Raw genomic sequence first — 17,382 nt, 5'->3', positions numbered from 1 at the left:
TTCCCATTAAACCACATGAAAAAGGAAATTCCGCAGGGAACAATGAAATATACATTAACATCTTTCCTTTCTGTCCCTTAAATTCCCTGAGTATAAATTCTCTTATCATTTTCTGTGTATTGATTTTATATCAGGAACACTTGGATGATAGTAAACTGGATTAAAGTAAAATGTAATAGGTATTTCTTCTGAGGAAGAAACCATGAAAGAAAGGAATATCTTTTTTTTTTTTCTTCTCTTTTTTTGCTGTACGCGGGCCTCTCACTGTCGCGGCCTCTCCCGCTGTGGAGCACAGGCTCCGGACGCGCAGGCCCAGCGGCCATGGCTCACGGGCCCAGCCGCTCCGCGGCACGTGGGATCTCCCAGGACCGGGGCACGAACCCGCATCCCCTGCACCGGCAGGCGGACTCTCAACCACTGCGCCACCAGGGAAGCCCCAGGAATATCTTTTTTTTATGTTGAAATTGGACCCAGATTTAGAGTAGCAAAATTATATTTCTTGAAGTTATCAAATTAACCATGATCCCAAAAATGACTAACAGACTATTTAGTATCTCGTCGCTGAACAGGTTACTGTGTTAACTACAACATAGTAAAGTTATTAGTGGTGTTTAAATTTAAAATCATGTATATTTTAGTTTATGCTTGCACTTAGCTCACTCAGTGTTAGTTTTCAAACAAAGTTCAGCGCTCCTGTTATTAATAACTTGATATGTTCTGTTAAAGTTTTCGCTTTCTTCCTCTCTAATTCTGAAAATACTTCTAATACATTGTTTTTTTTTATCTTTTGGCCGTGCCGCGGCACGTGGGATCTTAGTTCCCCGACCAGGGATTGAACCCGCGGCTCCCTGCATTGGCAGCGCGGAGTCCTCATTTCAGCAGATGGAAAAAAGAATGTGGCAAATCAGGACCAATTTCTTCAAGGTTAAGCTAATAATAAACCAGACTACTACCCAAAACATCTTCATGAAAATTAACTAGAGAGTTGGTAGTTCTCTGAAACTTGTATGAATTTTATTTATTACTGAAATTTCTAACGTCACATTGAAATACACTACAGACCCAAACCACCTATTAGGCAAAATCCCTATGGGCATACAGTCCCTTCGATTGAACTCGGTTAACAGAAGAGGCAAAAGACATAGTTTGTGATGAAATCTAAGATTCAAATGCTCAGTGTTTTCAAGCTGTAATAAAGTATGCATCAATTCCAAGTATCAAGCGTGATATCAAAATTCACATCCATGGGTTTTCTCTTCATAAGCATCAAAAGCAAATTCTGTTCACTGAATTCTATCTTTTGATTTGCACAATGCATTCAGAGATGACTTATAATAAGGAACAAAGTATCCACTGACTGTATCATGTTTAAAAATGCAATTAATATTTCAAAACCACAATTAAAAGGGAAAATGCCTGAAAATTTAACTCTATTAATAAAATTATTTGAGACAATATTATCCTGCCGATAAAAATACATTTCTTGTATATACATGTAGATTTCTACATGAAAGAAAGGATTCAGCTCCAAATAGGAAAGGGCTGACCCTTGATAAAAGACATCTCAGACTGCCAAACTGATGTGATTACCATTGTAAGGTGAACCAAAAACAGAAGGATAAAAGGTAAGTTAAGGGAAGGATAAAAGTTTAGTCACCTGCTTCTGCATAGTGGCAGAGTTGGGTGAGAAGCAGGAGATGAAGGCAGAAATAAGACATAGAAGAAAGGCAAAGAAGGCCTCAGTTCCGACCAGAAATGAATGGAGAATCAAGCAAAGTTGAGAACAGATATTAACTGCAATGAGATGCTTGAAACTAGAATTTGGCAGTTGATAGTCACAGAAGCTCAATTAAATCATCTTAAAGTAGAATTAGATAAAGCATCTAAAATTTCATGGAGAACAAGTATAACAGTGATCAGATAGCTCAGCATGGTATTACCATTTAAAAAACTTTCCCAAATAACATCAAGTCTCCAGAAGACCTTTGCTTTGGATCATGTTCTTTGAAGCTTAAAAAAGTTCCCGACGGACTGGGAGAGACAGCACAGTGCTCCGAACAGAAACTCTGCTGAGATGTGTAACAGAAACTCCATTTGACCCTGGACAGACCCTGGGTCTTGGATTCTTCCAAGTGAGTGCACTGCACCAGGCTTCTTCCAGGTAAAACATTTCATCATTTTGTTGACAATAAATTAAATTGGGATTGTTTAGAACCACCCCAATTCTGGTGGGGAAGGCAAGGGGGAGAAGTTAATCAAGATAAAGAAACGTCACAGAAATTTCATGCAAGGGTAGAGCATTCAAGTTCTTGGTTTCCTAATTAATGCTATATGCAGAAGTATCCTGTAAACTAAATTTGCCTAACAGAAAAGTTCCCACATCCTCAACAGAGAATGACTGCAGTATTTGGGATCCTTGATCAATATGAACTACTCACTGTTTGTTCTCAAAGATTGGGTTCTTTCTTTTTTACCCAAATCCTACACTGAAAGACAACCAAGGTCCTAAATGTTAACCACCAGTCAAATTAGGAATGTTTAAGGAAAATAAATTAACCTTGAAACAAAGATATTTTGGTCAAATTTCAGACATGTATTATTAGAAATTAATTACTGGCCCCACCAGGTTAAAGATGAAGGGAGGCCCTGAGAAGTCTACAGAGCTGATATACACACAAGTGAGGGGTCACTTTTTTAACCTAGTTTTATTAAATATTGCTTCTTTGGGATGTGTTTATAACAACTCCCAGAACATTTTCATGTAAGGATTCAAAGCGGTCATATTAAAATACAGCTTCAATATAAAGTTTATCACAGTTTTACAGTATTCAAAAATGACAGACCTGCCTTAAAAAACAAAACCCAAAAAAGGACTATTACACCCAAAACATAAGAAAACAATTAAATAAACAAATTTGGCATTTCCATAATTTTATAGTATAAAACAGAATATTAAATCTATTACTGGCAAGCGGACACTGACGTATTACCTAATTTGAAATGTGTCCCATTTAAACACACTATACAAGTTCACTATACAAAAGATTGATGGTCTTTTTGATGAAAGAAGTGCACCCTGAAAATTTTTGCCACTTTAGAATATTCAGCTCTTAAAGTCAAAAAAGTCCTTTTGCTTTTTTAAACTGAAGGCTGAATTCAGATTTTTTTTTTTGTTGTTTTGTCTCTTTTGTCAGCCTTCCTGGTTTAAAAACAATAGTATCTATGGACGCCCACCAGGGGGCAGTGTAAGATTAGCCATTAAATCACGAACAGCTGCAAATATTGTGCATTCACCTGCAACAGAGAAAAATGGTCATTAGCTATTCGCAATACAGGAAAGATGATGTTAACACACCGGTGGGGGTCGGGGTAATTAAGTCTAAGATTAGCAAGAACTTTAAAGACCAAAACAAAAGACTAGATTTTAACTGCACGGATTATAGGGGATTAAGCGTTAAGTATCAGATGATACTTGGTTTGGGTTTTGTTTTTTTCATCATGAAGACATTTTGGGCAACTCCCAGTTAGATCTGAATTTAAGACAATATGCCTAGAGTTTCTCCACAGAAACACTGGAGCATTGGATAAGACTTTGAAGTCGGACTTCAAGGCTCCTGACGACCTTTTCTTGAATCTAATGCAAGATCTAATTTTATATTTATATATTAGTTAACAACATCAATCGTGTCCTTCTGATGTTGCATTAAAGGCCAGATAAAAATGTCTACGACAGCACTAATAGAACCTTCTGTGATGACAGAAATATTCTATATGTGTGCTGTGGCTACTGAATACTTGTAATACAGCCAGTGTGACTGAGGAACCGAATTTTACATTTTATTTGATTTTAAATAAATTTAAATAGCCACATGTGAAGAGTGGCAGTTATACTGGACAGTGCAGGTCTATGACACCTATTGGAGTCTCCCTCAAATTTCCAGGAATTGATCAACTTCTGGAGTTCAACGTTAAAATCAATTAATACAAAAACAGAATGATTCCTCCTTCACCGGGGAGGAAGTGATGAGTTTGGGAGGAGGGGAGGGGGGGCTAAAGTACAGCACACCAACAATCCCAAAACAAGATTCGTTTGTGTGCGTGTGTATGGGGGGGTGGTTGGGGGAGGTTAATGATTCATCCTCTCAATTTCCCCTTTGCTCAAAGAACGAAACACCCTGCCTCTTACTTATTGTGTGTGTGTGTGTGTGTATGTGTACATACACACACACACACACACACACACACACACACACGTATCTCAAATATTTCAATACAATAAACCAAAACCAGTTGTAAATATTAGAAACCCCAAACCGGGTCCTTTCCCTAGAGCATGGCCTAACGCTACAGTGGCTGAGAGCGAAGGAAGTGAAGACCTCAATTGAATAATGGCCTTCCGGCAAAGGGCAGGATGTGCAGTGATCCTGCGCAAGTCACTGCAACCTTCTCTCCAACTACTGAAAATTAAGGTACAGAAAGAAAAATCCAAAGGTTTAACCAGTCTAAGGTCAAATAAAGGAAAAAAAGAAATATACTTCCAAAATATCGCAACAATTTCTTAAATAAAAGAAGTTACAACTTTTTATTTTTTAAAAAACACATTTTCGTTATTGATAGGGAGAAAAACTTGCTCGATCCCAACAGGATCAAACATTCTTTCCTTTAAATTTTAAATTCCATGAGACATAACAATGATAGTCATCTGCTTGCGAAGGAATGGTGTTTATTGTCAAAGTTACACTGAACTGCTACTTGGAAAATGTTGATAGCTTTAAACTTTGATTCTGAAGGACCTATTCTGAGCTGAAAGAAGAGAAGTCAAAGGATGAAAGCAGAAAATTATAAGAAGTGGAAGAAGCATTACAACAAAAGAAGCACACCCTTCTCTACTGCCCAGTGTGTTCCTTATAAACTATATGTAGGTGAGAACTTGTCTATGTATACAATATGGGGCAACAAACAGCTGAAAATATAATTTCTCCCATGATTCCTGTGTCTAGTAAAATTTTGACACTGTGGTACCTAAAAAATGTTTCAGAGAACAACTTTCCCTCATTTAAAAAATTAATTCTGTTATCATACTATTCTAAACAGAAAGATACAGAGGACTTCCTTAATATTAGAAATAAGCAAATTTAATTTCCTTAACGTTAGACATAAGCAGAATGGAAGAGAAGTTCTCTTTGCTGAGCTTTATGTTTTATAGTAAAAAATTTAGCACTGCCAGAAGTTCCGTGTTAAGCATAGGCTACTCCGGTATTGAAGGGACCTTGTTTATCTACCAGAATCATTCTGGTCTCTTCGAAAATGTTCAGTTTGAGAGCTTCATTGTGCACTTGGTGAAAAGGTTCACTTGCACCCGCCTAACACTTATATAAGAAGCCCAAGGAGCAGTGATGCCATTTGTATCAGCTTTTATTCTTCACAAAACATTTAGAAGATACAGAAGTTTGAGTGATATTATTCTATTCATGACTGAACCATGAAATAGGAGAAACCAACATGCATTTCAACTTGGTGATGTACAGAGTGGCAGGTATCGATGGTGGGGCAGGAATTCACAGCCATGGAAAATTCTATCATCCTAACCTAGGGCTCTGTGGCAACGTGTGCTATAAATACAAGCTTCTGGCATTAGCAACTGGGTCAGTCCCAATAGTAAATCACTAACAAAAACAAAGTCCAGGCAGCAGAGACATGGACAAAACTGAAGAACCAGTGAGAAAGGAAGAAAGCGACAGGCAGACATTAAGAGGGCCACAGCAACCAGAGCTCTACTACTAGGACTGGGGGGCAAGGTGGGTAAGGAGGGAGCAGAGGGGAGAAGGGGGATCTCTCAAAAGAACGTTTATAACATATATGCAATAAAATATCATCTACTTGTCATGTACCTTGTCGTGGTGGGTTCATCTCTGCAAACCTCTTCAGAATGTTGCTGACCATCATGGGAGCAGCAACAGAAGAGTTCTGCTGTCTGGGAATGTCTGCCTGCTGGGTGGTACCTGAAGCCATGTCATAAATGATTGGAACTATAATACTAACGGGTTCTTGGGGAGGGACCGGTGTTTTCTGAGTTAGCTGAAGCTGTAGACACAACACAAACAAAAGAGAATAAAAACACAGTAAGAAAACAAAATATTTATGTAAATGTATCAAAAGTACTATCATTTACTCTACTGTCAGATTAAGATACAAGTAAAAGAAAATTAAATAGAACAAGAGAAGTGACAAACAACTAAATATTATGATTAAGATGCAACTGTGTCACACAATTACCTAGTTCAATATATTCCTTACTAAAGGAACCAAGGTTATGTGAGGTCTAAACTGACAATTAAGGGATCTGGGCCTATATTTGGCAGCAACAGGTAATTTCTGTAGGTACCCAAAAGATGCTCTGTTATCCTCAAATGGAGTCTCCCTCAGAAGCTCTGCACACCTGCACCCATATACACACACACACATACACACACAAACACATGTGCACGCCAGGTGGTACTTACAAAAAATAGCATTTTGGATTTCAGCACCACAGCAGGTGTCCCAGGAGGTGCAATTGGCGGTGCACTGGGAGGGATCGTCAGGCAAAACTGAACGTTCCATTTTAGCTGTGTTGCCTGGTCAGGAAACTGTTTTGAAAAGAAAAAAAATTATGATAAAGTCATATGAACATTTAAAATTATATTCTAGTGTAGGAGCCTGAAAGGTTAGAGGGAATTTTATATTCAACTATCAGTAGATCATAAAGTTGATAACCTGCCTTTTCTCAAAGGAAATATACACATGAAGGCCCTAACTGAAGAGTCAGCTCTGGATTCATGATATGTTCACCTTCCTTCCCTCCCACTTCATTAATTCCCAAGGCCTGCGGGTTCTCCTTCCTCGGTGTCTCTGACATCTGTTCCCTCCTCTCTATTTTCACTGATGCCACTGAGCTCAGGGCTCCGTTACTTCTCCCGTGGCCCCCCTAATGGTCCCTTCCATTGGCTGCCTCTCCCAATCCATCCTTACACCACTGCCAGACAAATGTCCTAGAGCATGGTTCTAATCTAGCTGACAAATGCTCAGTGACATGCAGTGATCCATGCTGCCCCCCTCACCCCCCAAGGACCAACACTGGCATTCAAGGCACTTAACTGGTGCCAATCTAGACTTCTCAGTCTCATTTCCAACTCCTTCCCTAAAACAAACTGCATTAATAATTTTAAACTATTATCTACTGGAGCTTTTTTAGTGACATAAATATTTACTCCTTTAAAAACTCAAATGGATTTTTTTAACATAAATAATGTTTCCTATAGCCTATCAGAGCAGAAGCCAAATGCTGACACTACTAGCAAAAGAACACTGCCGTCCCAATATTAATAATAAAACACCAACTGAAAAAAGGAATGAGGTATTTGGAATTACCCAAAGCAATGCTAGAAACATTAAAATGAAAGGCCTACTGCAAGACCGGAAAAATAAAATTAGCTGCCATCTGGATTCCAGCTATATAACTGTATACTTTCATAGGAAAGAAGAGGCATTTAAAAACCTCCCCAGAGGGAGAGAGGGGGAAGATGGCAGAAGAGTAAGACGCGGAGATCACCTTCCTCCCGACAGATACACCAGAAATACATCTACACGTGGAACAACTCCTACAGAGCATCTACTGAACGCTGGCAGAAGACCTCAGGCCTCCCAAAAGGCAAGAAACTCCCCACGTACCTGGGTAGGGCAAAAGAGAAAAGAATAAATAGAGACAAAAGAACAGGGATGGGACCCGCACCAGTGGGAGGGAGCTGTGAAGGAGGAAGGGTTTCCACACACTAGGAAGCCCCTTCGCGGGCGGAGACTGCGGGTGGCGAAGGCGGGGAGCTTCAGTGCGGCGGAAGAGAGCGCAGCCACAGGGGTGCGGAGGGCAAAGCGGGAAGATTCCCGCACAGAGGATTGGTGCCGACCGGCAATCAATCATCAGCCCGAGAGGCTTGTCTGCTCACCCGCCGGGATGGGCGGGGCTGGGAGCTGAGGCTCGGGTTTCGGTAGGAGCGCAGGGAGAGGACTGGGGTTGGCTGCGTGAACACAGCCTGAAGGGGGCTAGTGCGCCACGGCTGGCTGGCCGGGAGGGAGTCCGGGGGAAAAGCCTAGAGCTGCCCAAGAGGCAAGAGACTTTTTCTTCCCTCTTTGTTTCCTGGTGCGCGAGGAGAGGGGATTAAGAGCGCTGCTTAAAGGAGCTTCAGAGACGGGCGTGAGCCGCAGTGATCAGCGCGGACCCCGGAAACGGGCATGAGACGCTAAGGCCGCTGCTGCCTCCACCAAGAAGCCTGTGTGCGAGCACACGTCACTCTCCACAACCGCCTTCTGGGGAGCCAGTGCAGCCCGCCACTGCCAGGGTCCCGTGATCCAGGGACAACTTCCCCCGGGAGAATGCACACCGCGCCTCAGGCTGGTGCAACGTCACGCGGGCCTCTGCTGCCGAAGGCTCGCCCGGCATCTGTACCCCTTCCCACGCCCCCCCCCCCCCCCCCCCCCCGCCTGAGTGAGCCACAGCCCCTGAATCAGCTGCTCCTTTAACCTCGTCCTATCTGAGGGAAGAACAGACGCCCTCCGGCGACCTACACGCAGAGGCGGGGCCAGATCCAAAGCTGAGCCCCTGGGAGCTGTGCGAACAAAAAAGAGAAAGGGAAATCCCTCCCTGCAGCCTCAGGAGCAGCGGATTAAATCTCCACAATCAACTTGATGTACCCTGCATTGGTGGAATACCTGAATAGACAATGAATCATCCCAAATTCAGGAGATGGACGTGGAGAGCAAGATTTACTATTTTTTCCCCTTTTCCTCTTTTGGTGAGTGTGTATGTGTATGCTTCTATGTGAGATTTTGTCTGTATAGCTTTTTTTTTTGCGGTACGCGGGCCTCTCACTGTTGTGGCCTTTCCCTTTGTGGAGCACAGGCTCCGGACGCGCAGGCTCAGCGGCCATGGGTCACGGGCCCAACCGCTCCACGGCATGTGGGATCTTCCCAGACTGGGGCACGAACCTGTGTCCCCTACATCAGCAGGCGGACTCTCAACCACTGCGCCACCAGGGAAGCCCTGTCTGTATAGCTTTGCTTTCACCATTTGTCCTAAGGTTCTGTGCGTCCGTATTTACTTTTATTGTTTTACTTAAAAAAAAATTTCTTAATTATTTTTTATTTTAATAACTTTATTTTATTTTATATTATTTTATTTTATCCTCTTTCTTTCTTCATTTCTTCCTTTCTACTTTTTCTCCATTTTATTCTGAGCCATGTGGATGAAAGGCTCTTGGTGCTGCAGGCAGGAGTCAGCGCTGTGCCTCTGACGTGGAAGAGACAACTTCAGGACACTGGTCCGCAAGAGACCTCCCAGCTCCACGTAATATCAAATGACGAAAATCTCCCAGAGATCTCCATCTCAACACCAACACACAGCCTCACTCAACGACCAGCAAGCTACAGTGCTGGACACCCCATGCCAAACAACTAGCAAGACAGGAACACAACCCCACCCATTAGCAGAGAGGCTGCCTACAATCATAATAAGCCCACAGACACCCCAAAACACACCACCAGACGTGGACCTGCCCACCAGAAAGACAAGATCCAGCCTCATCCACCAGAACACAGGCACTAGTCCCCTCCACCAGGAAGCCTACACAACCCACTGAACCAACTTTAGCCACTGGGGACAGACACCAAAAACAACGGGAACTACGAACCTGCAGCCTGCAAAAAGGAGACCCCAAACACAGTAAGATAAGCAAAATGAGAAGACAGAAAAACACAAACCAGATGAAGGAGCAAGATAAAACCCACCAGACCTAACAAATGAAGAGGAAATAGGCAGTCTACCTGAAAAAGAATTCAGAATAATGATAGTAAAGATGATCCAAAATCTTGGAAATAGAATGGACAAAATGCAAGAAACATTTAACAAGGACCTAGAAGAACTAAAGATGAAACAAGCAATGATGAACAACACAATAAATGAAATTAAAAATACTCTAGAAGGGATCAATAGCAGAAAAACTGAGGCAGAAGAACGGATAAGTGATCTGGAAGATAAAATACTGGAAATAACTACTGCAGAGCAGAATAAAGAAAAAAGAATGAAAAGAACTGAGGACAGTCTCAGAGACCTCTGGGACAACTTTAAACGCGCCAACATTCGAATTATAGGGGTTCCAGAAGAAGAGAAAAAGAAAGGGACTGAGAAAATATCTGAAGAGATTATAGTTGAAAACTTCCCTAATATGGGAAAGGAAATAGTCAATCAAGTTCAGGAAGCACAGAGAGTCCCATACAGGATAAATATAAGGAGAAATACGCCAAGACACCTATTAATCAAACTGTCAAAAATTAAATACAAAGAAAACATATTAAAAGCAGCAAGGGAAAAACAACAAATAACACACAAGGGAATCCCCATCAGGTTAACAGCTGATCTTTCAGCAGAAACTCTGCAAGCCAGAAGGGACTGGCAGGACATATTTAAAGTGATGAAGGAGAAAAACCTACAAGCAAGATTACTCTACCCAGCAAGGATCTCATTCAGATTTGATGGAGAAATTGAAACCTTTACAGACAAGCAAAAGCTGAGAGAGTTCAGCACCACCAAACCAGCCTTGCAACAAATGCTAAAGGATCTTCTCTAGGCAAGAAACACAAGAGAAGGAAAAGACCTATAATAACGAACCGAAAGCAATTAAGAAAATGGGAATAGGAGCATACATACCGATAATTACCTTAAATGTAAATGGACTAAATGCTCCCACCAAAAGACACAGACTGGCTGAACGGATACAAAAACAAGACCCATATATATGCTGTCTACAAGAGACCCACTTCAGACCTAGAGACACATACAGACTGAAAGTGAGGGGATGGAAAAAGATATTCCATGCAAATGGAAACCAAAAGAAAGCTGGAGTAGCAATTCTCATATCAGACAAAATAGACTTTAAAATAAGGACTATTAGAAGAAACAAAGAAGGACACTACATAATGATCAAGGGATCGATCCAAGAAGAAGATATAACAATTGTAAATATTTATGCACCCAACATAGGAGCACCTCAATACATAAGGCCAATACTAACAGCCATAAAAGGGGAAATCGACAGTAACACATTCATAGTAGGGGACTTTTAACACCCCACTTTCACCAATGGACAGATCATCCAAAATGAAAATAAATAAGGAAACACAAGCTTTAAATGATACATTAAACAAGATGGACTTAATTGATGTTTATAGGACATTCCATCCAAAAACAACAGAATACACATTTTTCTCAGGTGCTCATGGAACATTCTCCAGGATAGATCATATCTTGGGTCACAAATCAAGCCTTGGTACATTTAAGAAAATTGAAATTGTACCAAGTATCTTTTCTGACCACAACACTATGAGACTAGATATCAATTACAGGAAAAGACGTGTAAAAAATACAAACACATGGAAGCTAAACAATACACTACTTAATAACGAAGTGATCACTGAAGGAGTCAAAGAGGAAATCAAAAAATACCTAGAAACAAATGACAATGGAGACACGATGACCCAAAACCTATGGGATGCAGCAAAAGCAGTTCTAAGAGGGAAGTTTATAGCAATACAATCCTACCTTAAGAAACAGGAAACATCTCGAATAAACAACCTAACCTTGAACCGAAAGCAATTAGAGAAAGAAGAACAAAAACCCCCAAAGTTAGCAGAAGGAAAGAAATCATAAAGAGGAGATCAGAAATAAATGAAAAAGAAATGAAGGAAATGATAGCAAAGATCAATAAAACTAAAAGCTGGTTCTTTGAGAAGATAAACAAAATTGATAAACCGTTAGCCAGGCTCATCAAGAAAAAAAGACCTGTATGCAGAAAATTATAAGACACTGATGAAAGAAATTAAAGGTGATACAAATAGATGGAGAGATATACCATGTTCTTGGATTGGAAGGATCAACATTGTGAAAATGACTCTACTCCCCAAAGCAATCTACAGATTCAATGCAATCCCTATCAAACTACCACTGGCATTTTTCACAGAACTAGAACAAAAAATTTCACAATTTGTATGGAAACACAAAAGACCCCGAACAGCCAAAGCAATCTTGGGAAAGAAAAACGGAGCCGGAGGAATCAGGCTCCCTGACTTCAGACTATACTACAAAGCTACAGTAATCAAGTAAAGATGTAAAAAAAAAAAAAAATCTCCACAGAAAGGACAGATTTTTCAATAAATGGTATTAGGGCAGTTGGGGGCATCTGAAAAAATTGGACCCATACCTCACCGTTTGACCCCAAGATATATTTTAAATAGATCAAATATATAAGTAGTTTACAAAATGATTCCGTAACAGTATTAGGAGAAGCCACGGGAGGATTATTTCATGATCTGGGAGTAGGAAGAGTATATTAAATGTATCTTTTTATAAGAGAGAAGCCACTGATAACTTGGATTGCCTGTGGGGAGGAGGACTAGATGGCTGGATAGGGATGGATGTGAAATTTCCCACTGTATTACCTTGTTCTAAATTCAAAAGATATAAGAGGATTGTGTTACCTACCCAAAGACAAATAAAATTTAAGTTAAAAATTAAGGATGCAAGAGAAAAATGAAGTACATAACATAAATGGGTGAAAACCAACATATTACTGTTCCCACCAACTCCAACCTCCTCAGACCGACCTGGCTAGAAAAGTCTGTGTGTCTCTGTAACTTACCAACTCTAGCTTCATAATATGCACACAGTCCCTGAGGATGTGTGTAGGAGCTCCTAACAGCTTGGTGAAAGCTATTAATGTATTGGCTTTAAATGGCGGTCCTGCAACCTACAAGGATAAATAAAGCAAGTTAAGTTACTCTTCATTCTACCTTGACTCCTCTGTTTCACCGACTGTATTAAAATTATGCATTAAGAAACACATACTCTTGTTTCAAAGAATTTCTCTAAAACTTGAAGTTCATCAGGTTTCCACTGTCCTGCATTTTCGGGTGTCACTTTCAGCTGAAGTGTTTGGTTGGTTTTGGGACTAAGGGCTACTCTGCATTTCAGCGCATCAGTCTTAAACATGATCACTCCAGGTTCATTGGAATTTATCAGCTGTAGCTGAAAAACAAGAAGCATGCATCAGATTAACATGTGAAATAATATGTAAGTCAAAGGGAAAATGGGAATGTTAACTAGAGAAATGTTTCAAAAGGAAAACAACTAAGTTGGTACCTGTTCCACAAAAAGGTATCTAGGCACTGGGCACCAGCAATTGCTAACCATATAGCAAAGAGAGGCAATCAGACATTATGTGTCTCCTGATGGAAGAACATAACACCACCTATCAAAACCACAACCAACTTGAGCCTGAATTCAGTAGTCAGATCCACAGGGTTGATCAATATTACAGAAATATGGAGGTCAAAAGAACATGTTAGATGATTCCAAAGGGATGCGATCAGCAAGATCCAGACTGAGAAACTCCACAGGACAAATGATATGGCTTCTTCAACAAATACATTATCTAATGAGAAATGGAGGGGGAACCTGTTGTTTAGAAAGGACTTAAGAACATGTATGGATTTTGATTCAGATGGTAAAACCTGTGACAACTTGGGAAATCTGGACACCAATTAGAAATCTGATGATAAAGAAACTATGGATGAAATGATGTCAGGAATTTGCTGTCAAACAATCTGGGAGGAGGAGTTATAGGTGAAACAATGTTAGTGTGAGTTCACTGTGTTGAAGGTGGGTGATGAGAACAGACAGGTTTATTATATAATTCTCTCTACTTTTGTATATGTTTAAAATTGTCCACAATAGTTTTAAAAAAAGATCCAGTAGGAAAAAAGAATAAAGAGTTCAATTACAAAATGTTAGATCTGGACTGGGACGATATGCTAGTCCAGGGGTTGGTAAATATTTTAGGTTCTATGGTCTCTGCTGCAACCACCCATAGACAATATGCAATTGAATGCGTGGGGCTGTGTTCCAATGAAACTTTACAAAAACAGGTGGAGGGCAGGACTTGGCCTCCAGGCCCATAGTTTACTGACCTCTGCACTAGCCTAATATGCTGATTATGCAGATGAGAAAAATGAGGTTCAAAGGGCTGAAAGCTTACATGGCTTTTAAGTGGCAGAGGTGAGGCTAGATCACAGGTCTGATGATTACTTTTGAATGCTAATTTATTTCAACTGACGTTAAAACTTTTCCTTCTTTCAAATTTGAATATAAAGGTTGCAAAATAGCTTGGCGCCATCTGTGGTGAGGCTATTTTAAACGCTCACCATTCTGACTACCTCATTAACATAAATATCAATAATAATTATTATAAATAATATGTAACTGAATACCAAAACATTATGTAAAGGTTTTATATGAAGTTATCTCAAATTTCCACAACTGTTGTGAGTTAGGTAGATACTACTATCTACTATTATCAAAAAAGGTGAAGAAATGTGCCGAAGCTCGTACCAGCCAGTGGCATGGCCTGGCTACAAACTGGGGTAGCCTGACTATAGAACTGGTGCTCTCAACTCTGAACTGTCTCCTAAGGGTATCACCACAGGATAGAAGTCTTTTTCTATAAGAGTTTTAAATCAATTCAGTTGCTCATGTGTTTTTTTAAAATACTTATTTATTTATTCTGGCTGTGCCAGGTCTTAGTTGCAGCATGTAGGATCTAGTTCCCTGACTAGGGATCGAACCCAGGCCCTGTGCACTGGAAGCACGTCTTAGCCACTGGACCGCCATGGAAATCCCCAATCGCTCGTGTATTTAAAAAGTAGCTCTCATCCTTGTGATCATAAATAATTTCACGATCACAGATTCCGATTCAGCCTGCCTGCAGAAGCATTCCAGAGGGCAAATAGTTCCTCGTATGCTATTCTCTACCAAGTCAGATCCTGGGTGCACTTGTTCTACGGTATCGTGGGGACCTATCTCCAGGTCCATGATAGCCACAGTATGGCAAATTATAAGTGAAGGAATTTGTTAATGTAAGAATGGAAAAGAAAATAGTGGATCCATTTTTAATGCTAGGGTGGAGGGCAAAACACAATGCTAACAGGCTGGTTAAAGGAGGTGAGGGAATAGCACTTCAGTTCAGATCCTACTCTAGGAAGCAACTTAGCACCTGCTTTGACAATCACCACTTAGGAATTCAGCAGGTAGCCACATACCGTTTCTTGTTGAATAATTCTTTGAAGGTGTCGTCTCATGATGACGGATCCAAGGAATCTCTCAAGCGGAGAACAAAGGTAACTACCTGCTAGGCCGGGCACGAGGCCTGGCGTTGGAGAGGGCAGCAGTAAAATATTCAAGGCACTGTGAGTGAGGATGGTAGGGATGGAGGCCGCCCAGGAGCGCTGAGGTAGTTTACGAGGTGGAGGCATGTTTGTGGGCATCGTTTGGGAACCTTTTGGGAAGGAAAACGTCATTTTTTTTTTTTACAAATACACACAATCTCGTTGTTCCCTGTTTTGCTTTTATTAAACACCTTTACTTTTCTATAGCAATCCATACTGTTTCCGTTACTCCCTGTGGTGTTAACAATCACATATTAGTTTCCTTACAGTTATTCTCCTCCCTGCAGCCAGGTCCCTTGCAGTGTGACTTTGCAGCAGTTCCTTCAAGGAGTGGGGTCTACTTCTTTACTTGGGACCTGGGCTGGCCTTGTGACTTGCTGTGGCCTACAGAATGCAGTGGAAATGGCACAGTGCCAGCTGCAGGCCTAGGCTTTTACTGACTCTCTTGGAATTCTGTCTAGCCCCAGGTGAGCAAGCCCATGGTCAAGTATGAGACCACAAGAAGCAGAGAGAAGCCAGGCCCCAGCCAACCCAGGCGCTGACCACACATGCATGAGTGAGCCCAGCAGAGCCTGGAAGAATCACCCAGCTGGGCTCAGCCCAAATTGCCAATCTGCAGAACAGCGAGCGAACATATGATTGTTGTTTTAAGCCACTAAAAGTCACACGGCAAAAGCTAATGAACATATGTGTACAATTCTTCTTTTCTGTGTTAATTTGCATAACCTTGTCAGTTACCTTTAGGTATCTTTTAAGGTCTAGTAGTGCAGCTAAGTTAGTAGTCATAACAGAGGTACAGCGTTCACCTCAGAAGACTTCTGGAGGAGACATTCTCCTTTCTTACATTTTGCCCGACTTTTACAAATTTAACTACTGTTACAACTAATTTACTAAATGGATAAAAGTTTAAGTTACTGAGTATCCTTATTAAGTCATGACTTTCAAATGTGAGGTTGAGGATAGAATGATTAAAACAGGTCATTTATGTTATTCTAAAAGCTAACATAAAAGTGTCGATGACACTCACTTGTTCCAGCTCGAGGGGAATGAGAAGCATCTGGAACTGGAGAATGTAGTGATGGGTTGGCTGGTGACATCCCAGGCATGCGTGTTGCTGGTGAGGGGCCAGACACTTGAGGAGACCCTGGCCAGTTCCCTGCTCGTCCACTTGGTGACACCATAGTGTATGGAGAACTAGGGTCCAGGGTTCCTGTAAACAAGTAAACAAATGGTTTTCAAAACCTATATTTTAATAGCTGAAAAGCTATTAAATAGCTGACAACATTCAAATGCTTAAACCCCACGTGGTGATATTTTGTCTTTCAGTAAGATATTTCACTGAAGCCTGATGCACATGGCACATTTGAATCTCTATTTGGTGTAGTTTTTGTACTTTTGAACATGATAAAAAAAATTAGGAAGGTAAAAAAATACTGAGAAAGGATAAAATTTACCTTTACACAAGCTCCAAGATGTGTAATATGTAACAATCTACTTTACACTATATAACAGACACTGTGTTTGAAAATATTAAGCAAAAAAATCTCAAAGCTCCTTTAAGGGTAGAAATCTTATATTTTTAAACTAACCCTGACAAATTATGTTTTCATTCTACTCAGAGAAGGCTGAAGAGAGGGAATTTTCCATTTTCTTTATTTAGTAAAGGGTACAGTGACTAAGAAATGCACCAAGAATCAAATTTTGAAAGCAGTGACCTCCTGAACAATCTGATATTTAAATTTCACCCTGCAGATACTTTTAACTTATTTACACCTCTTTGTAACCAAATGACAAAATGAGAAAATAACTTCTACCATATATCAGAGAATAAATGTTCCTTACTTAGAAATCTTACAAATCGGTAAGAAAAAACACAAGAATATAGGCAAAGGATATAAACTGGCAGGTGTAAAATAAGAAACACATAAGACTAATGAACATAAAAAAAAGTTCAACTTCACTAATAATCAAAAAACCACACATCGAACAGTAATATGCCATTTTTTACCTACCAAAATGACCAAGATTTTAAAAAATCACAATACCCCTTGTTGGCAATGATGCAGGAAAACAGAC

The 17,382-nt window shown here is 40.5% G+C and overlaps 1 protein-coding gene across 5 annotated transcripts in view; it reads right to left on the bottom strand.

The window, feature by feature from the left end:
* Window positions 1–992: 992 nt before the first annotated feature.
* The window catches only part of MED14 (mediator complex subunit 14), a 74,698-nt gene continuing 58,308 nt past the window's right edge, over window positions 993–17,382 (bottom strand). For 4 of the 5 annotated variants that reach the window (XM_060137528.1, XM_060137527.1, XM_060137531.1 and 1 more), the window contains 7 exons: window positions 16,334–16,516; window positions 15,181–15,416; window positions 12,932–13,111; window positions 12,726–12,833; window positions 6,504–6,629; window positions 5,892–6,084; window positions 993–3,294 (listed from right to left, as the gene is read on the bottom strand). In XM_060137528.1, coding sequence (XP_059993511.1) covers window positions 3,221–3,294; window positions 5,892–6,084; window positions 6,504–6,629; window positions 12,726–12,833; window positions 12,932–13,111; window positions 15,181–15,416; window positions 16,334–16,516 — 1,100 coding nt within the window. In that variant the 3' untranslated portion in view covers window positions 993–3,220. Of the gene's footprint in view, window positions 3,295–5,891; window positions 6,085–6,503; window positions 6,630–12,725; window positions 12,834–12,931; window positions 13,112–15,180; window positions 15,417–15,573; window positions 15,691–16,333; window positions 16,517–17,382 lie in introns of those variants that run through there. The other variant, XR_009538434.1, reaches the window with a different exon arrangement.

The sequence above is a fragment of the Lagenorhynchus albirostris genome, chromosome X, assembly GCF_949774975.1.
Source record: "Lagenorhynchus albirostris chromosome X, mLagAlb1.1, whole genome shotgun sequence".
Classification (NCBI taxonomy): Eukaryota; Metazoa; Chordata; class Mammalia; order Artiodactyla; family Delphinidae; genus Lagenorhynchus; species Lagenorhynchus albirostris.
This window is presented reverse-complemented; position numbering and strand designations above follow the sequence as displayed.